General features: G+C 39.5%; 2 protein-coding genes across 2 annotated transcripts; one reads left to right on the top strand and one right to left on the bottom strand.

Annotated features, from left to right (window-relative positions):
• The first annotated feature begins 759 nt into the window (after window positions 1-759).
• On the top strand, window positions 760-6,050 carry LOC110895118 (ankyrin-1). Its single transcript, XM_022142401.1, has 4 exons — window positions 760-1,214; window positions 2,390-2,665; window positions 3,118-3,255; window positions 4,471-6,050. Exons 1-4 carry the CDS (start codon window positions 873-875, stop codon window positions 6,004-6,006), a joined length of 2,292 nt encoding a protein of 763 aa, XP_021998093.1. The 5' UTR covers window positions 760-872; the 3' UTR covers window positions 6,007-6,050.
• An 811-nt stretch (window positions 6,051-6,861) lies between these two features.
• Window positions 6,862-10,985, bottom strand: LOC110895116 (4-coumarate--CoA ligase-like 9). The gene is made up of 7 exons (XM_022142400.2): window positions 10,287-10,985; window positions 8,535-8,953; window positions 8,239-8,428; window positions 8,018-8,163; window positions 7,752-7,819; window positions 7,529-7,631; window positions 6,862-7,469 (listed from the first exon to the last, which is right to left on the bottom strand). The coding sequence occupies exons 1-7, from the start codon at window positions 10,897-10,899 to the stop codon at window positions 7,344-7,346; spliced, it is 1,665 nt and encodes a 554-aa protein (XP_021998092.1). The 5' UTR covers window positions 10,900-10,985; the 3' UTR covers window positions 6,862-7,343.
• Between the last annotated feature and the right edge of the window lie 11,781 nt (window positions 10,986-22,766).

Here is a 22,766-nt window from a genome sequence, read left to right as displayed (position 1 = left end):
TATTTAGAATAATTTCGGCCATGACTTAAAGATAAAGAATAATTAATAACATCATCATTTCAACCATAAATGGATAGTTGGTAGCTTCTTCTATATTTATCTATTTTTTAACATTAAAAAACATGAAACAAAATAAAAGCCGGCCATATCCGGCTGTCATGTAACGCCAACGAACTTTCTTCACCGTTTTCTCGGTTACTTCAATGTTTAAACGATCCTCGAAACGGTTACTAGGTGTCAAACTAAATATATATATTTATTATTCAAAGAAAATTGACTAATTGACTAAGTATTTATGTAGCTTGAGAATGACGCTTCTACGGCACCGTAAATTTTGAAAAAGGTTGATGTTTTTTTGATTTTAATGCCCCTATAAAAAAGAAAATTTTGAACCGTTGCCCCTTAACGTTTTTTTTAGATCCTGACATAATCATTTATCGTATCCTTCAAAACTAATTCAAAGACATATAGACATATATCTCGACTCTCTTATAACATTTATCGCTTCATAATAATTTTTTTAATCATATAAGTTTATTTTGGAGCTATTAAAAAGTATAGTAAACATTAAAAATACCTTGAATAAAAATTGTAATTGAACACGAACATAAAATATCTATTATTCGATATTTTCTTGTATTAAATTATATAGAGTTTTGTTTATCCACAAAAAAAAATATGTAATTTACTAACTCACTAATAAAAATTTATAATTAAGCCAAACACTCACTAATAAAAAATATTAAGGCAAACGGTTAAGGGTATGAGTTATATAAAGTACCTAACACCTAAAATTCCCAACAATAATAACGCACCATCACCATTTTTCCCTCTTGTACACACTCTGCTAACTAAGAACCACCGGAAAAAACATGATGGTGTTCAATGCCCGGACTTCCGGTGAATCCACTGGAGGATATTTGGCCGCGAAACAAGTGTTTCCGGTGGAAGATTACCAGGAGAAAATTTCGCATCGCCTTATTGAAGCTGCGCATACTAATGATCTTAAAGTGGCACTCGAATGCTTGGCGGATCCGTTTGTTGATGTGAATATCGTAGGAACTGTGTGCTTGAATTCGAAGAAAACAGAAATCGTGTTGCACGATGAGTCTCCGAGCGAGGTTCGAGTCGAATTTGAGGAGTTTAAAACGGATGTTACTGCTTTGTTTCTTGCTGCTCATGCTGGAAATGTGACGCTTGTTCGAAAACTACTGGTAATTTGATCGTTTTTTTGCGTCGTCAGTCTTTAATTACATATTCTAGGTGGCAGAAGGGTTGTGCTAAAAGTACCTCAATTCAATGTTATGTTTAATATACAAGGGCATGTTTAGAAAACATTTATCATATCATATATCTCGAAGTTGAGTGTTGCTGAACGTACCCTCGGAGTTGAGTTAGAATCACCCAATTTTATTCAATTTTTTTTTTTTTTTTGTTTTTTGTTAGATGATGGTTGGTAATCTGAATTTTGAATTATCGACCAATTTTGCAGGAGTTAATGCTTAATTAAATGACTAATCATAACATATAAAGAGTCAAAGGGCCATTTAATCTTCATAAACAAACCTCGCATTTTTTCTTTTCATTTACATGTTAATTTATATTGGTTGTTTTCTTAAAAAATTATAATGTCATATCTAAATTATTTTAAGAATTTTAAAAATGAAAGTTTTTAAATTTTCACCTAATGTGTGACATGGCATCAAATAGTACTGCATTAGTAGCTTTTGATTTTATGTCTAGTTTAAAGTTGATATTAGCTAATAATATAACCTAATTATTGAAAGGTGTGTTTGAGATTGCTTATTTTTAAGACATGTGTAGTGGTAATGCTCTTACCCTTGGGCGTTTTGCGTCATGTGGTATTCCAGTCAGCAATGGGGCATTATGAGGCGTTTTCTATAACGAGTGTAGTGGGATGTGTGACATTATGTTAAAAAAAGGTGTAATAAAATTAAACAAAAAAAACCATCAAAAAATCTTATTGGACAAACAAAAGAAAGATCAAGGGTGATTTGCCAAAACTAATGAACTAGGGCGTGGAAAAAAGCACCCTAAAAGCAATTTTGTTGAAAAAAACGCCCCCGGGGTGGGAGATGGGCGTTATGGGGCCTTTTTTAGGGGAAAACGTCCAAAACCCCCCACTATGCATGGTCTAAGCGTTCGTAACTTACTGAAATTTATAGAAATACTTTTTAGCTTATTATAGAGAGAGAAAAGATTTGTAGGCACATGGAAACATGTTTATAACATTTTTAGACTCATAAACCATATGTATAAGTAGAAAAAATGCCCTTCCAACCACCCCTCATTTACATGCTTTGTGAAAGAAGAAAAAAACACCATGATTATCATTCTAATTTGTGAATATTGTAAAACAAAACTGTAGACTTTCGGTGCAAACGTTAACAAAAAATTATTCCGTGGGTACGCGACCACAGCGGCGGCTAGGGGAAGCCATGTTGAGATACTAGAGTTGTTAATTGAAGGTGGAGCTTCTAAGTTGGCTTGTGAGGAGGCTTTGCTTGAAGCTAGCCATCTTGGTTTAGCCAAGGCGGCTAAAGCTCTAATGGCGTCTGAGCTCATTCGCCCCAACGTCGCAATCCATGCCTTGGTCAACGCATCGTGTAGAGGGTTTGTAGATGTTGTTGACACACTTTTGAAGGTACATGTTATGCCACCACGATATTTTAATGCGTTAAATTCCAGTGAACTTAGAAGATTATTTTGTCATATATTTATCCTGCTTGTATTGTACACTATAGCCTATAGGCCTATAGTACAAATAATATGTAGAACAAATGCACGACAAGAAAAGTAAGAAATAATTTAAAGTGTAAATTATTGAAATATGTTATAGTAAAACATTTATTATCTTAAATACAAATCCAACCAAACTAACCTAACTTGAAATTTTGTTATATTAAAAAATTGTTACCTTAAATGCAAATCCAACCAAAGTTACCTAACTTTTTTTTTCATATAATTTAGCATATTGATTATATATTATTATTATTATTATTATTATTATTATTATTATTATTATTATTATTGTGAACTAGAGGTATAATATACAGATATATAAAGACTTATATGTGTTTCTATGTTTGGTGGCAGTGTGGGGTAGACATAAATGGAACTGCTCGAGTTTTGCTTCGGTCATCCAAGCCTTTTCTACACGCTGACGTTAGTTGTAACGCTCTTGTTGCCGCCACAGTTAATCGCCACATTGCCATTGTTCGCCTTCTTTTACAGGTCAAGATTTGACTGACAATTACTTTAAACTTAAACCGGTTCAAGAGTTATAAATCGATAGGTCAGGTTGGGTCATGGTAAATTTAGGGGCTGTTTGCTAGCCTCTGAATGGTCATTAAGAGGTTATCTCTTAATGGAACCATTAAAAATTTTACCAATGAGAAAGTAGAAGAATGTGACATTTGATGATTTATCATTCAGATGTTACCTCTTAACCATTCAGACTTGAGGTTACCTCTTATTTATTCAGAGGGTTTTGAACCATTAAGAGGTAGCATCTGAATGGTCAGTAAGAGGTTACCAAATAGCCCCTTAGATTTAGCATGGAGTAGCGGAACCAGAACTTCTTTATTTCGTGGTTGTCACTAGACTCTCTTCTCCACCGGCTACAAACGGAGTCAAAATCATATTTTTCTTCTAAAATTTTAGTTTCGTATATAAAAAATCGAACAATTAATACTTGTGGTCGGGTAGTTAGTAACTTAGGCCATGTGTAGTCATAAAGCCCTTTTGGGGGCGTTATGCGACACGTGTCGTGCCACGTCAGCAAGGGGCTTTATGGGGCGTTATGCAATTTGAGGCCGTAGTCATAAAGCCCCTACCCATCATTACCTATTTAATAATTTTAAGTTTTATTAATTAATATAAAAAAACTCTTCTATTTTTGATTGGCCAAATCAATTAACCAAACAACAATAACGCCGCGAAAAATCTGGCGCCCTCCCCCCATTTTTGAAACATAGCGCCCTTGGGGGCGGTGTTTCCGGCGCTATAATGGCGCGATGATGGGCTAAAACGCCCCACTACGTTCAACCTTAGTATATTGTTTTTGAACCGTCTTTGTTTGGGCTTTGGGGGCTTTGGGCTAGCCGATTAATTACCATTTGGACCGAATGAGCTAACAAACCGGATTTTCAATATTTATATTGCTTAAACTTTATTTTCAAAATCTAGTGATTTATTTACTATTGTTTTCAATATTTATATTGCTTAAACTTTATTTTCAAAATCCACTGATTTATTTACTATTTAATTTGTTACAGTCATCATATTTTGTTACACCCACACCTAAAATTATTTCATATTTTGTTTTTAAATTAGTTATAGGCTTTGTTTTAATTGTGTTAGACGTCATCCATCCGGTTTTTAAAACCAGTCTGTCAAATCACCGGTAAGGTTATGAAAACATTGATTAAAATGTTGTTATTTAACCAGGCTGGTGCGAGGACAGACACCAAGGTGAGCCTAGGCGCATGGTCATGGGACCTAACCACAGGAGAAGAGTTCCGAGTGGGTGCCGGTTTAGCCGAGCCATACAGCATCACATGGTGCGCGGTTGAGTATTTCGAAGAAACCGGTTCAATATTAAACGTGCTTTTACAACATGTGTCCCCCAACATTCCTCATTTTGGAAGAACACTCATCCACCATGCCATCCTTTGTGCAAATCTAAAAGCAATTGAGATATTATTAAACCGCGGTGCGGATCCCGAGTTCCCAATCCAAGGAACTGGATCGCGGTTAATCCATTTGGCTGCTCGGCGAGGTTATTACACCGTGTTGAACCACTTGGTCAATGCGGGTTGTAATCTTGATTCGAAAACCGAAGGGGGTGAAACCGCATTGATGATATGTGCAAGGTATAAACATGTGGATTGTCTTAAGTTATTGGCTAGGTCCGGTGCGGATTTCGGTTTGGTTAATATGGCTAACCAATGTGTTCAGTCGATTGCGGGTTTGGTTAGATGGACACTAGGGTTAAGACAAGCTATTTTAGACGTGGTTCGGACCGGGACGGTTCTTTACTCCTCGGACACTTCGATATTCTCGACTTTGATGTTTGTTACACGGATAAATGATGTTGCGTCTTTGGAAAAGATTGTTGACCAAACGGGTGTCATCGACCTTAACGAACAAGACGAAAACGGGTACTCGGCGGTTATGGTGGCGGTTATAAACGGCCACGTGGACGCCTTTCGGTTGCTTGTTTTCGCAGGAGCTGATGTGAATCTTGGAAACAAGTATGGTGACACCGCAATTAGTTTGTCAAAAGCAAGTGTAAATTGTGGTGATTTTGAGAAAGTTATTCTTGAATATGCACTTACGAAATCCACCCCAAACTCTTGTAACATTACATTTTACACCCTCCACCGAGCGGCTTCCAAAGGCGATTACGACACCGTTGAAGCATTAACCAATGGAGAAAATAACGTAAATGCCCCTGACAGCGACGGATACACACCCCTTATGTTAGCCGCAAGAGGCGGGCATGGAAAAATATGCAAGCTTTTAATCTCGAAAGGAGCGATTTGTGACATAGAGAATGCAAGACACGAAACCGCCCTGATGTTAGCTCGTGAAAACGGTGTAGGGAATGATGCCGAACGGGTTCTATTGGACCATATGGCTCGTGGGCTCGTGTTGGGCGGGGATCGGGTCAAAAAGCATTGTAAAGGGGGTAAAGGGTGTCCGCATACCAAACAGCTAGTTATGGTCGAGGATAACGGTTTACTGAGGTGGGGAAAATCGAGCAGGAGGAACGTGGTGTGTAAATGGGCGGAGGTGGGGCCGAGCGTGTCGTTTCGGTGGAACCGAAGGAAAAAGGCGGACCGGGATGAACCAGGGTTGTTTCGGGTGGTTACAACTAGGAACAAGGAGGTGCATTTTGTGTGTGAGGGTGGTGTTGAGATGGCTGAGTTATGGGTTCGGGGGATTGAACTTGTGACACGAGAAGCTATTTTCGGAAAGTGAACTTTCTATACTTTATTAATTATACTCTACATATATTTAACTTAGCTGAAAATATAACATATATAATTAGAACATGTTAAAATGTGACATTTACAATTTGTCAGATCGTATTTTAATATAAAATGGTTGTGAAAAGCTTAGAGAAAAAGTAACATTTATCTTTATCAAAGTCTGTCCAATTATCTTTGTTTATCAAATTCATTTTTTTGTATTCATTCCATTTATTAATATTATTACTTTCTTTTTGCGTATTTGATCAATCTGTTTCTTTTTTTTTTTTTTTTTTTTTTTTTATCTATTTAGGTATAGCAATAATTTTAAGCATTATGTGCATCCCACATGATCCAGAAAAAATTAACGTCCATTAGATCAAAGTACATAAAAGGTGTCACAACTTTTTGAAACTTTCCCCCTATAACACCATGCGTAGTGGTAAGGGTGAATAATGTCCCCACCCTTGGGCGTTTTCCGCCATGTGGCGATACAGTCAGCAAGGGACATTATTGAGCGTTTTTCTAAGATGGTTGGAGTGGAGATGTGTGCATTATGTTAAAGGATCTAAAAAATTAAACAAAAATAAAAAAAACCAACAAAAAAAGCTATTGGACTAAAAAATGGAAGATTAAATGCTATTGGCCAAGTTTTCTCCTTCAAAGCATGATTCAAAACATGCCAGGGAGGTTTTTTTCGAAAAAAAGGCCGGATGGGTTGAGCGTTTTCGGGCGTGATTGAAGGGAAAAACGCCGGAGATCATGCCCACTACGCATGGTCTAATGATTTGCAAGATCCGTCACTGGTCACACCCACTTACAATAACTCACTAACCAATTAACCATAACATTGGACATCTACTCATTTAAATAGAATTTAACATGCTATTCATATCAAGATAACCACAGTGTCTATTTACAAGGTAAAGCTACCAAATTGGTTACTTACGGTGATTGAAAATAATCTACCCAAATTTAAATTGTGTTCCTTAACAAAATTAACAAGTAAACGACCCGATGAGTCAAAAGCCCAGAAACTTTTATCTTAGTAAACGACCGTATGATTTGAATGTTGTTTGTAATCCGATAAATCATTGGATCATTCAGCTTATTGCTCTACATTGTCCATTTTTTCCAACCATGAGACTAAATGGCTTACATCAATTAAACAAGTTGATTATCATTTATTGTAGCAAATTCCAGGGATTATTACGTGATGTTCGGTTTGCAGTCAGTAATCATAATCGAAGAGCTTGATTCTCCGGTGATATGGGAATAGACTTCTATACCAAATTTATAGGTTTCATCCCATTTCAAATCTTACACCCGTTTAGGAACGATTCCTACTTAAAGCCTAGAAGTGATACCCAAAAGAGCCATCTTGATCAACTCTTTCCTCAATATCTTCCCTGGAGCGTTTTTTGGAATCGAATCAATGAAACAAACTCTTCTGAGTTTCTTGTATGGTGCAACCTGATTCAGTATCCCTTTAGTATCTGAATTAAGAGAAAACTAAGAAATAAAAAAAATACCTGTTTTGACACATAATCTTTCACTTGTGTTTCATCAATGGTGCTTCCTTTTCTTCTAACCACAAAACCCATGGGTACTTGCCCTGCTGCCTCATCTGGATACCTGCAAAATCAAACACGTCGTGTTTAGACCTTTAGTATTTACATAACCAAATACATGTTCAAATGTGAATTGAGTTGAAATTGCCACTTCTAAATGACGATTAAGGGGTGAAATGCATACGGAATCACTGCTGCTTCAATAATGTCAGGATGTGATTGTAGGATGTGTTCCAATTCGGCTGGTGGTACCTACATGCAATTTAATTAGTTTAGAAAAAATCATTGATATGTTTCGTTAAGCAAACATTCGTGTAAAATGAGAGTATGTTTTTATGGTATTAACCCATAATTATATCCAAACACTAGTTTTTTTTTAACCTTTATATGACCCACCCACCTGTGTCGAAAACTATTTTAGCTACAAATGTTTGAATGCATAAAACATACCTGATAACCTTTATACTTGATCAACTCTTTTAACCGATCCACAATGAATAAGAATCCTTCATTGTCAAAGTAACAAAGATCACCGGTTCTTAGCCATCCATCCGAGTCAACCATTGTATCCAAAACTTCTTTGTCATCAACATACCCTGATCGCCAAAACGAAAAATGGTTCAGGTCAAACATTTTTTCCCGGTGTTCACCATGAAAACATAATGTTTTACCTTTCATAATAAATGGGCCTCTAACCCATAGTTCACCACGGTTCATAGGAGGCAATGCAGCCCCCGTGTCGGGGTCAACTATCTTTGCTTCACAGTTGGCTATGAGCCGCCCAACAGTACCTACTATCGTGCTCTCATACGGACCCGCAATTCGTGAGACTCCACCTGTCGTTTCGGTCAACCCATATGCCTAAAGAGCATTAACCAACCATGTGGCAGTAGAATTAGTACATTGATCATTTAACTAACTGAAATTTGCCACGTAGGATGTCATGCATGACGTAACAACAACTAACCTGCACCAAAGCCACATTCGGAAACCTTCTCTTAAACTTATCAATGACGGACACCGTAAGCGGTGCTCCGCCGCTAAACACCGACTCCACAGATCTCCAATCGCTTCCATTCACCAAACCTTCATTACTACCGTCCACCAATGCCACCACCACCGGTGGTGCTAGTGGCAGATGAGTAACCTTAAACTCCCCAATGCACCGCAGCATTGACCGCAGATCGAACCGTCCAATGGACACTAAACTATCACCACACGCCACTGTCCTTATGCAGAGACTGAAGCCGTAGACATGAAAGTACGGCACCGGACAAAGGTACACCGCTGGAGAAGATCTGGGCTGACGTCCGGCGATTGCTCCGGCGAATGATGATATCAAATTCCGATGCGTCAGTTTCACTCCTTTGATCTTCCCTGTGGTACCTGATTAAAAGGCACTAAAATAATAACACTGTTTAATAAATGAGCTCGAGTCAGCTTAAAACGAACTCGAGCTCCAGCTTAAAGAAAATAAAATTGTTTAGTAAATGAGTTCGAACTCGCATATACAAACTAATTGTTATATAATTTTATTTAATATATTAAATGTATGTTTGTACCGATATTGTTCCGGTTCATTACGGTATCGATATAGTACTGACACTCGATATAGCAACCGAAAGAGAAACTTAAAAATTAAAGTCGTGTTAAGTCCATAAGGATGTCGACATATGGTTTATATTGATTGAAAACCACAGTAAACAAATACCATTAATGGTTCTAATAGTACCAATATGGTACCGATGTTTTTCGGTGGGTATCGGCTCGATCCGGTTTCAAAAAAAAAAATTATATCACGTATTTAGTTTTTGTAAAAAATGACTAACGGACGAAAGTAATATATGAATATAAAACTATCTGGCTAAAGCCGTATATATTTGTAAGGGATAAATTTTAAACTTTTAAGAGTAAAAAAATTAATATAAACTTGAAATAGTAAAAAAAAAACGAAAAAGACAAAACCACAATTAATAGAGATAGATAATAATAATAATAAGGAAAATTGGTATTTAATAAACCAACGTTTAACTAGTTGGTAAATAATAATCCAACCTACAGAATTGGTATATAATAATCCTACCTATCAACATGTTGGTACTCAATGAACTTCCGTTAATTTTTTTTTAACTGAAGTTAGTTTTTAAGGTTTATTTATTACAAAAACAGTCCCTATAGTTGTAATTTACTAGTTTTAACTATTTTATGAAACAAAAAAACCACTCGGAAATCCTCCTTTTCCTCGATTTGATGTTTATAAAATAGTTAAAACTAGTAAATTACAACTATAGGGACTGTTTGTGTAATAAATAAAACTTAAAAACGAACTTCAGTTAAAAAAATTAACGGAAGTTTATTGAGTACCAATAGGTTGATAGGTAGGATTATTATATACCAATTCTGTAGGTTGGATTATTATTTACCAACTGGTTAAAGGTTGATTTATTAAATACCAATTTTCCTAATAATAATTGTCATATTTATAAAATTACGGCCAAATAACTATATAATAAATTTATTAAAAACAGTAATTTTAAACTAATTAATAAATAATAAACGAGTCAGGCCAGAGTCAAGCTCTGGTTCAAAATACCATCCACGAGTCGAGCTCATACTTTAGAAACAAAGCCCGAGCCCAGGCCAACTCGTTTAAACCCCGTAACATCTTAAATAAATAAATAAATAACCCAACCACAATTAACAAAACGATTAACAACACCTGATGAGTACAAAATGGCAGCCGTATCCGATTGCGAAACCCTAACTTTAATTCCATCTCCTCCATTGGATTCAACAACTCTCATCATGGATTCAAACTCATCCGACTCAATCACCACAATCCGCTTCTTAAACCCTGCTTCTATCACCTTCTCCACCACCTCCGCCGTAGCGAAAACAACCGCCGGTTTACACAGCCGGATCATGTTCGAAATCTCCAAAACCGAGCTAGCAGGATTCGCCGGCGAAACAACAACACCAACAGAAAACAGAGAGAGACACAAAATAGGGATGTGTGAACCATTATAGGATATAACAAAAGCAGAGTCTCCAGGGGATAGAGATAACGGCGCTTGACGGAGGGAGACGGCGAGGTTGCGGACGATTGACGGGACGTCGGAGTATGGGATGGTGCGGCGGGTGGTGGCGTCGATGAGTGATGCGGTGGTGGTTTGGAGGAGAGAGAAGATGAAATCGGTTACGGATAATGGGGAAGAAGGTGGAGGGAGAGATGGTGGTGGCCTGAGGCTGTGGAAGATTAGGGTTTTGTAACAGAATCCGTTATGTGGATTGACTGATGAAGACTTATTAGAATGAGAAGTTGAAATTGTCATTCTTTTAATTGTAAGGAGGTGATTTGGGTGGAGTTAGAAGTTTATATAATAAATATGGATAGAGACAAAAAGGAGAATCTAACAAAAGCTGATTCCAGGCAGGTCAGAATTGCATGTATTCACGAATGGCAATATACATATATGTGTTTAATAGTAGGAGTGTAGGACCACCACACATGAGTTCTTCATATTTAAAAACCCAACATATAAGTTTGGAGTAGCAAATGAATCCGTAAATAAATAGAAAATGTAAAATATGATCTCATCATCGGTTAGGTTTACGGTATGACTGATTGTGACCGGTAACCAATCAGTTCAAATGGACTACAAGTCTATATTAAAATGGTTACGTACTTAATTTGGTTAATTGTCATCATGCATCAACCTACAGCAAAATCAAAATTTGTCAAGCCTCGGGTAATCGAATTAGTAAACGAATTAGTCCGCTCATTTGTTTCGTTTATGTTCAACTAATTATGTTCATTTTTTTTTTTGAACGGTAACTTTCTTTTTAAGGTATTTACATCCCCAAGTCGGGGACCCTAACCAAGTCTGTCCCAGACTTACGTTGTCTTAACCGGATCCGCGCTGGGAATGGTCAGACTTGGCTAACGGCGTTCGCCCGGAAACCGTACCGCCTCCACACGAGACACCTCGCTGGAGTAACGGCCGGATTAAAACCGGGGCGGCTCAAGCTTGAACTTGCGCAACATTGGCTTACAAGCACTTACCATCATTGCCTGGTCCCCACACCTTTGCTACACCCAGGAGTCGAACCGGAGTCTCCAGGGAAACAAACCGGCCCAACTCCCAACTGAGCTGGGATTATGTTCATTTATGTGTAGAAATATTAACGAAAGAACACGGTCACAATTATTTTTTTAACGAAGAAACATGAACAAGAAAATATATTTGTTCGCTTTAAGTCACGAATTCGCCTGGTTCGTGTATCAACATTAAGATGCAAAAAAATAGATTTCAAACAAAGCTTCAAAACATATGTCAGATGAATGTAACATATGTTGCACCAAAATTTGTTTATATTTTTTAAAAATATTCACTGGCGTTTTTTTTTTTTTTTTTTTTTTGATCTTTTTTGTCCAAAACCTTAAAAACATGTATATTACATGTGTAAATTTTTTCAAAAAAAAAATCGGGAACTTTGAGTTTCCCGGGTTTTCTCGTCACAAGTAGGTTTTCTATATATCCTTCCCCTATATATATATATAACTAGAGGTTATATATATATATGGGAGAGTTCATTGGGGAACACTAAAAAAGTGGGGAACCAGGGAACACTTTTAAAAATTCAACTTAACATGTTACCAATAATTTGGCGCCCACCGTGTGGCAAGTGGTGCTATTTTCAAAAACAATTTGGCGCCGACCGTGGGCAAGTGGTCCTATTTTCAAAAACAATTTGGCGCCCACCGGGGGGCAAGTGGTGCTATTTTTATTCAAAACTTTGTTAAAATCATTAATCGGTTTTTTGTTCTCAAAACTTTTTTACAAAACTATTTTCAATGGCCTCTCAATCAAACTTGAGCTCTTCTTCGATGCCTGTTTCAACCTCTGCTGCGATATGCTTCTTTTGCTCAGAATGTTTCCAGATCCGGAATGAAACCAACCAGGTTATAATCGCCAGGCTGATGTTTACAACTCTTGAAGTCAAACTCCAGGAAACCTGCTGAGTATGTAGCTACTCCTTTACAGCCCAGGATGTTGAACTTTAGTTCGGCATCATTCACCTAAGATAATCAAAGCAACATGATACCGAGTCATTCCCGAAGCAATATATTGGAAATATCCCCAACGGCTAGGATATCGACCGTAAGGGATCCAGGATATGGCCAGAATCGCCAGGCTGGTAACGCATTTATTAATACCAGTATCTCTGCTACTAATATTCTTGAACTGTTGCAGGATGCAGGTGTAACATCAACATTAACCAGAGAACTTCAAAAATTGAAGGATATGATATTGAGTGTGCCTGGTGTAGTGCAGCCTATACCAGAAGTATTCCAAGATAGCTAGTGTCCCGGGAGTGGTTAAACCCATTCCTGAGATCCCGGGTGGAAATCACAAGTTGTCTTGCTTTGCACCACCCATATGTAATGCTGAGATACTAAAACGGTTCCAAACACCTAATATGAAGCTGTATGACGGTACCACCGATCCAGAAGAACATGTGGCACAATACAGGGAAAAAATGGAGATCAACCCAATTCCAGAAAAGGTTAAAGGAAGCCTGCCTTTGCAAGGGTTTCGGATCCACATTAACTGGATCAGCTCTGAAGTGGCTGTTAAATCTTCCTCCTTACTCAATTACTTTGTTTTCTCATTTAGTTAACTTGTTCAATAACCAGTTTTCATGTAGTAGAACATTTGAAAGGTTAACTAGTGATTTATATAGGATCACCTAAGGTCATAATGAATAATTAAGGGATTATATAACTAAATTTAGTAGAGAATCCTTAAAAATCCCTAACTTATATATTGCTACTGCTGTTGAAGCTTTTAAAATGGGTTTACTAAAGCATTCTCAATTCTATGATGATCTCGTTATGACACCTTGTAGGAACCTAGATGAGGTAAGGAACAGGGCCCTTAGGTTCATACGTTTAGAGGATGACAAAAGGATTCAGGAGAGGTTTTCTGGATCCTCAAAGCAAAACAAACAAGGATCCTACTTCAAGAATAACAGATCCAAGTCATACACTAAACCTGACAACCTGAATGTGTATGCTGTGGAACAAGAGAAAGACGATGAAGATTATCCTCCAATCTCCAAATATTGTTTTGCTGCTGATAATAGTGAACTAATCCTTGCTATGCAGAACTTAGGTGACAAAGCTAGATGGCCAAGGAAGAGTGACGAGCCAGCTGCTACTAAAGACAAATCAAAGTAGTGTGCCTATCATGAGGACTTTGGTCATCTCACAGATGAGTGCATAGCGTTAAGGAAGGAGATTGGTTATCTTTTGAGCAAAGGACACTTGAAGGAGTTGTTTGGAAGAAAGAAATCAAGGATCCGGGATTCTGAGAAAGTTCCTAAAAAACTCTTCCTCCACCAGCTGATGCTCAAATCATCCACTTTATCTCCGGAAGTTCTGGTATCCGTGGCACTTCATTCTCAGCAGCTAAGAGACATGCAAAGGAAACAAAGATGGAGAATGCGGACAGACCTGTTCGAACTTCTATTCTTACCCAGCAGAAAGTGATATCCTTTGATGAGGATAACCGTGTGAACATACAGGATCCTCATCACGACGGTTTAGTTATTACATTATTTATCTCTAACCATTTTGTTCGTAGGATACTCATTGATGGGGGAAGCTCGGTGAACATAATCCAGTTGGATGTCCTCAAAAGAATGTGAAGAAACACTAAATAAATGGTCAGGACCGAAATATCTAGGGGGTTTGAATCTGCATAAAAGGGGTAGTTCTCTCTCAATTGATTCAGTTGCTGCCGAGTTCCTTCTCCGGTGATTCTGCAAAACAGAGCACCGTTAGCCTCGCCAAGGGGAGAAGAGGGTTCTCTCCTTGACCCGACTCCGGTGTGAGAATAAGTATTGGTAACGGAGAAGATAAAGTATTTGAGAAGTGAATGTGATCTGAGTTCATACCTGAAGAGTTCTCCTATTTATAACCGTGAGTTTGGGAGGGAAAATCTGTTATTGAAAAGGTAACGGAAGATGCTAACGCCGTAGCGGTTATATTTCCTTCCGTTAAGTCCTTTTAAATCTTCGTTAAGTTGCCTTGATCCGATGTGAATGCACACGGATCATGAATTGATCTATGGCTGGGGAATTGCCACGTGGAAAGTGATTCAAGTGGAGATCATTCTCCAATTACATGCTATCGTTGTGATTTCAGGAACGTTTGTGATAATGACACGTGTCCAGACGGTTATAACCGTCTGGGTGATGCACGATCATATTCCTTCTAGAAGATTACTGTTGTAATCTGGTGTGACACCTTTCAGTGTGCACACAGCTGAATAAATCCCAAGTCTGGGTAAAATGATATCTAAGTTTGGATATTTGGGCGGAAGTATTGTTCTCAGGATTTTTGCCAATGGAAGGCGGCGCGAGGATTTTATGCTTTCCTTTGGGCGCGCAACTATCGCTTGTTGATTTCTTCCTTCCTTTTGTAAGACCAATGCGCGGTCGCGCAAGGTTAAAAGGTTGAAAGGCCAGCTGGTGGTATGGTCTCATATCCTTTTTATGAGGTTTTTGGGGCCTTACCCCTTCAAGTCCCCCCAGTCTAGTGTTGTACTTATGCGAATAAGTGGAGCACTGGACTTAGGAGAGAGAAATGTCTTTTGGGCCCAAAAAAATGAGAAATCTTCTGTGAGAAGATTGCATTTTGTAACGATTTTTTATATATATAAAAAGGGAAAAAATGTGACTTGTAATCATGCTCTGTCATGTAATGACGTCAACTGTCAATAAGAGTGGGTATTTCTCTCATTGGTCTTGAGATTTGTAATGGCGCTTTGTCAGGCTTCATTAATGAAGAAATGACCCTTGTTCCTGTAGCGCCGTTTGGATGTGACACAATTCTGACAGTTAATGATAGATTTCTCCTTTCTCGAGGTTTGAGTTCTCTTTATATATACGTATTTTTGAGACACTTGGTCTTCTTAGTTGATTCTTTATCAAAGAAAATGAAGCGTTCTTACCACACTCGTCTCTTGCTGGATGCTGTTGAAGGTCTCGTTCTTCTTTCTCGTTCACCACCACTTACCATTGTTCCGGTGAAGAAGCTGATCGAACCTGCTTCCCCTGTAGTTGTTGATTCCGACTGCAAGGTTCCTCAGTACACTGATGTCACTGCTGGTGCTGATATTGCGCTTGATGTCGATGGGTTGATGGCCCGGTTTTCGATGCTCCAGCGAGGGGAATGCCGGTTGGTGTACCGACGCCGGAAGATTCGTCGGAGTGGGCAGGTGTCTTTTGTTGACGATGGTTCCGGTGCTGATTTAGATTTTCAAACTTAAGACCTGCTTCTGTCTTTAGTTAGTGCTTTTTTGTTGTAAACGTTTGGTACTGGACAGGGGGGGTTTCTTTTGAAGATCACTGCTATGATCTTGTTAAGTGTTCATGTTACACTTTTTTGATAATGTATATTATGATATACCTCTACTTTGGTAGGGTTTTAATCCTTGTATATGTGGATTACAATATGTTGCATGTGTATAATTACTTTTGAATAGGTAAGGCGAATGAGGGATGGTATTGTGCTCATGTGTGAACGTCTGTCAACAGCTTGTCTGTTTTTAGACTGTTCATGAGGTGTACAATGGTTGACCATATCGTTTTCGCGCGAACCAAAGAAATTTCATGCAATTTGTAATAAACAGTGATGTAGGTAAAAGTGATGTTTGTATTGATAAGAGCGCAAGGCTTGTGATACAAAATATAATAAGGAAATACATTGCCTGTATGTTTTTTCCGCTTTGTAGACTTGGTTCACATGTAACACCTGCGCAACTGTTGTGCGTTCCAGGTACGGGGAACTAGAGTCCCATCGACCCTTTTTAGGGTATATGCCCCCTTGCCTAAGACTTCGTTAATGACGTACGGTCCTTCCCACCTCGGCGCTAATTTGCCGGGTTTTTCGGCGTTTGAAGCCTCGTTGTCGCGCAGGACAAAATCTCCGGGGACAAAGGTGCAAACACGCACACGCGCATTGTAATATTTTTCGAGCTTGGATTTGTACCTTGCTTCTGCTATGGCCGCGTTGTCGCGCCTTTCTTCCAGAAGATCCAAATCCAGCCTCCGTTCTTGTTCATTGTTCTGTTTCTCCATAGCCAACATGCGCGGTGAAGGTAGGCCTATTTCAGCTGGAATGACGGCCTCTGACCCATAGACTAGACTGAACGGAGTTTCTCCGGTGCTAGTCTTTGGCATTGTTCGATGCGCCCAGAGGATACTGGGAAGTTCGTCAACCCACCCTCTACGCGCTGTCCCAAGTCGCGCTTTTATGCCGTCAACGATTTGTTTGTTTATGCTTTCTACCTGGCCATTCGCTTGAGGATGCGCAACGGAGGCGAAGCTGTGCTCAATCTTCATTTCTTTGAACCATTTTTGAAGGTCTTCTGCGGCAAAGTTTGTACCATTGTCAGAAATAATGCGCAATGGTAATCCAAATCTGCAAATGATATGTTCCCATATAAATTTGCGGATTACCATTGCTGTTGTTGAGGCTAAAGCTTTAGCTTCTACCCATTTTGTGAAGTAATCCACCGCGACGATGATGAATTTTACTGCTCCTGGCGCGTCAGGAAAAGGCCCGACAAGATCGATGCCCCACTGTTGGAAAGGCCAGGCGGAAGTAACGGGAATTAGCGGATTTTTGGGTCGAAGTGTCTTTGGTGCGTGACGTTGACATGCTTCGCATCGTCTTAATAGATCCACCGCGTCCATGTGCATTCCTGGCCAGTAGTATCCGGCGTTCATTATTTTTGCCACGACCATGCGCGGTCCTGCGTGTATCCCGCATAATCCCTCGTGGATTTCTCTGACCAGGTACTGAGCGTCTGTTTTATCAACACAACGTAGTAATGGGCCCATGAATGATTTTCGATAAAGGACGCCATCCGCTATCTCGTAGTTTATTGCTTTGTGTTGTATTTTTCGGGCTTCTGCCTTTCCTTCCGGGAGTTTTCCGTGTTGAAGGTACAAAATAATTGGAGACATCCAAGATGGATTTCCCATTTCTATGACGCTTACTTGCTTGAGATGAATGGAAGGATTGGATAATACCTCTATGCCTACCTCCTTTGCTAAGTGCTTAAAGCTGGTAGCAGCTAACTTGCTTAGCGCGTCAGCATGCTTGTTCTCGCTTCTGTTTATGTGATTGACTTTGAATGTTTGAAATTGGTTGATTAACATCCGCGCTTGTTCAAGGTACAACGCCATAGCTTTCCCCTTCGCATCATAACGACCGTTAACTTGTTCAGCTACTAGCTTTGAGTCAACGTTGGCTTCAAGGTTTTTTGCGCCCATTTTGAGTGCTAGACGAAGACCTGCTAAAAATGTTTCGTATTCTGCTTCATTGTTGGTACTTTGGAAATCTAAGCGTATGGCATATGTAAGTTCGTGATTATCCGGACTGACTAATCGGAGACCTGCTCCTGCTCCGTCGTCATTGGAAGCACCATCTGTGTGTAAGGTCCAGACTCTGTCGTCAAAAACAGGCGTCGGGTTCTGGATTGCCTCACATTCTTGTATTTTATCAATGGGAACTTCAGTGGCGAAGTCTGCTAGAACTTGCCCTTTGATTGCTGGTCTTGGTCTGTAAAAAATGTTGTAGCCTCCCAGCTCGATGGCCCATTTAGCTAATCTTCCCGCTATGTCGGGTTTTGACAAGATTTGGCCCAAATGATAATTTGTCAGTACTGTGATGACATGGCCTGAAAAATACCTGCGCAAACGTCTGGATGCGTGTACTAGCGCTAGAACCAGTTTTTCTATCATTGAGTAACGCGTTTCAGGGCCGGTGAGCATTTTGCTGATGTAGTAGATTGGAGTCTGGATATTTTCCCGCTCTACCATTAATACTGCGCCTACTGCTACTTCAGCGGCTGACAGATATAAGATTAATGGTTCTTTTTCTTTCGGCGCAGTCAGCGTTGGTAGCTGGATTAAATATTCTTTCATTTGCTTGAATGCTGCTTCTGCTTCAGGCGTCCATTGAAAAGGAGTTTTCTTTCCGCAGTTTCACAGCGTACTGATAAATGGATAAGATTTTGCCGCATGATTGGCCAAAAATCTGTTCAAAGCTGCTAATCGTCCGGCGAGCCTTTGCATTTCTTTGACTGTTGCCGGCGATGGCATTAGCTGAATGGCCTGCACTTTTTCCGGATTAACCTTAAAACCGTCTTTTGTAACTATGAAGCCCAAAAATTTTCCTTCTTCCATGCCGAAGGAGCATTTTGTCGGGTTCAATTTTAAGTTTACGCTTCGTAAGGAATCGAACGTGCGCTGGATATTGTTGAGCATTGTCTCCTCTTCATGGCTCATGATGACGAGATCATCCATGTATACTTCGACAGTTTTGCCAATATCCTCGCTAAAGACTGTGTCCATTAGGCGTTGATACGTTGCGCCTGCGTTGCGCAAACCAAACGGCATTTTCGTGTAGCAGTAGATGCCTTTATCTGTGCGGAATGCGGTTTTTTCTTCGTCTTCTTCTTTCATCTGGACCTGGTGATAACCCTTATAACAGTCAAGAAAGCATTTCCATCTGAATGATGCTAAAGAATCAACTTTCTTGTCTATCTCTGGGAGCGCGTAGCAGTCTCTGGGGCATGCTTTGTTGAGGTCTTTAAAGTCGACACACATTCTCCACCCGCCGCTATGTTTTTGTACCATGACTGGATTGGCAACCCATGTATGGTATTTTACTTCGCGCAAGATTCCCACATTGAGCAACTCTGTTACTTGCTCGTCCATCGCTTTTGCTTTTTCTTCACTGAAGCTGCGCCTCCCCTGAGCAACCGGTTCTACTGATGGTTTGATGTTTAAACAATGTTGCGCGATGTCGCGTGGAACTCCAGTCATGTCTGCTGGGCACCAGGCAAATATATCTTTGTTGTTAGACAACAACTTTTTCAGTTGTATGCGTATTGTTGGTCACATGGCTTGTCCTAGCAGAATGGTTTGCTCTGGATATTCGCCGTTCAGAACCCATTTCTCTGGTTCGTTTGGTGCCGAAGCTTTGACTGCCTTTGCTGGTGGTTCGTCATCTACGGACATGACTTCTTTGCTTGAATAGAGAATTGCAAATCCGGTTTCTGTCGGAAATCCACAAGCGGCATGTGGAATAGAAGTGATCATGCTGAATTCTCTTTGTGACCTTCTCCCGAGCAAAATATCCTGTCGTGATGTTGCTGGCATGACCATGAAATTTACTGTAACTGTTCGTGAATGTTTGCCATCTGATAAGGTTACTGGGAAAGCGATTTGCCCTAACGGGAAAACAGCTTCATTACAGAATCCGGTGAGGGGAAAATCGACCGGTTCTAAACGTGCTTTATCTTCCGGATCGAGCTGTTTAAAGCATTGTTCGTATATGATGTCCATCGAGCTACCTGGATCTATGAACATATAGTCCGTTCGGTAATGACCAAAAATACCAGTGATAATCACTGGTCGTTCTTCCTGAGGGCCCCCAGGAACAACAGGGAACACGACTTGCTGTTCTCTCCAGTGTTGATCATAGTTTCGTTTATTTGATCTTCGTGATGGTCCTCCTTGAACCATGTGTATTTGTTTCTGATGGCTGCTACCTTTGTACTGGCTGAATTGGGCGTCCCCCCAAGGTGGGGTTAATAGGTCCAATTCTATAGTGTTGATTCCTTCTCCAGATCTGATGTTTGGGGAATCAGATCTGGTGATTGTGTTTAAAGCAGTTTGGCATCTGCTAACCCCATATTCTAGGGATCCTTCTATTTGGAAATTGTTTCCGACGTTTGGTCGAGGACCAGGCTGTCGGTGAGAAGATGAATTTTCTGCCATGTGCAAAAACAGAAAAATGAAATGAACTGAATCGAGATGAGGTAGAAACTAGAAAAACTGAGAAACGGTGGGCGCCAATGAAGAAACACTAAATAAATGGTCGGAACCGAAATATCTAGGGGGTTTGAATCCGCATAAAAGGGGTAGTTCTCTCTCAATTGATTCAGTTGCTGCCGAGTTCCTTCTCCGATGATTCTGCAAAACAGAGCACCGTTAGCCTCGCCAAGGGGAGAAGAGGGTTCTCTCCTTGACCCGACTCCGGTGTGAGAATAAGTATTGGTAACGGAGAAGATAAAGTATTTGAGAAGTGAATGTGATCTGAGTTCATACCTGAAGAGTTCTCCTATTTATAACCGTGAGTTTGGGAGGGAAAATCTGTTATTGAAAAGGTAACGGAAGATGCTAACGCCGTAGCAGTTATATTTCCTTCCGTTAAGTCCTTTTAAATCTTCGTTAAGTTGCCTTGATCCGATGTGAATGCACACGGATCATGAATTGATCTATGGCTGGGGAATTGCCACGTGGAAAGTGATTCAAGTGGAGATCATTCTCCAATTACATGCTATCGTTGTGATTTCAGGAACGTTTGTGATAATGACACGTGTCCAGACGGTTATAACCGTCTGGGTGGTGCACGATCATATTCCTTCTAGAAGATTACTGTTGTAATCTGGTGTGACACCTTTCAGTGTGCACACAACTGAATAAATCCCAAGTCTGGGTAAAATGATATCCAAGTTTGGATATTTGGGCGGAAGTATTGTTCTGAGGATTTTTGCCAATGGAAGGCAGCGCGAGGATTTTATGCTTTCCTTTGGGCGCGCGACTATCGCTTGTTGATTTCTTCCTTCCTTTTGTAAGACCAATGCGCGGTCGCGCAAGGTTAAAAGGTTGAAAGGCCAGCTGGTGGTATGGTCTCATATCCTTTTTATGAGGTTTTTGGGGCCTTACCCCTTCAGAATGAATATTCCTGAATCTGACATTGTCCCAAGATCATTTGTCCTTGTAGGATTCAGCGGAGAGACAAAGAATACGATGGGGGACATCAAACTTCCTATTTATATAGAGAGAGTGAATTCTGTTAAAAAATTCTGTGTTATTGATTGCTTATCTTGCTGTAATGTTATCCTTGGCATACCATAGATACACGATATGAAGCCAGTCCCCTCAACATATCATCAATGTGTGAAGCTCCCTACTCAATGGGGTGTGATGAAGATCGAAAGCGACCAGCAAGAAGCAAAGTACTGCTACACTTCTTCAATGAAACCAACCTCCAAACCTAGGTAAGCATGGTAATTAAAGTATCCTCCAAGGGACGTTATGAAGGCAAGAGAGCAAGACGTTAAGGATATTCTGTTGAACCCTGAGGATCCTGAATCCAAAACCGTGAAAGGAGAAGAATACTAAAAGACAAAAAAAACCCCTCGGTCCCTAATCAAGCCCCACGCCACGTGTTCGGCCAGGATGCGTTCTCACCGTTCTCACACTTTTTGCCGTTTTCTCCTGATCCCGTTTCTATATATATATATATATATATATATATATATATATATATACATATATATATATATAGGGTAGGGTTCATGCGAGAACCACCCTTATTGCGAGAACCGCGAGAACCAATGTGAACATGGGGCAATTTTGTAAATACCAAACAACTTTAAAAAACCCGCTTACCTGCTTCCATTTATTATCGGACTTCAAAGAAAACTTAAATTACATTTAATACAATCTTCACATCCACTCTCCAAACTCTGATTACATCCAAATATCTCAACAACCTGAATCTATCAAGAATTCGTCAATTACAATCGATTTCATCATCGTCTGGAATACATCATCACTTCACCATCATCAGTTCACAAGTTCACCATATTGAAGCATCTGGATTGAGATTTTATCTCAGATTTGAGAATTTACCAGCAGATATTTCATATTTCGTCATATAATCGAGGTTAGTTCCCAAAAATCGTCCAGTGATTATAAGAACAGATGATTCAATGAGTGTGTCACTAAGATGGTATCGCCGGAATTAATCGCCGTCGAAATCGCCGCCGCCAACGAAATCGTTGACGGATTGGTAATATAGATATTGTCATATTAATCGAGACACCGTTTGCAAGTTTATACAATTCGTTTATATTGTTATATGATAGATAATATGTCGTTTGTACTTTTATTTGATAGATGATTTGTCGATTCAAACTTCGTTTTGTATTGTGTGATATATAGCTATGCAAATGTGCATATTTTGACATCATAGGTTTAGCACTACTGAAAATTGTGTTATATATGTGATTTTTTTGAGGGAACAGGGGTGAATGTTTTGATAGAA

Source organism: Helianthus annuus, chromosome 12 (assembly GCF_002127325.2).
Source record: "Helianthus annuus cultivar XRQ/B chromosome 12, HanXRQr2.0-SUNRISE, whole genome shotgun sequence".
NCBI classification, from domain to species: Eukaryota; Viridiplantae; Streptophyta; class Magnoliopsida; order Asterales; family Asteraceae; genus Helianthus; species Helianthus annuus.
This window is presented reverse-complemented; position numbering and strand designations above follow the sequence as displayed.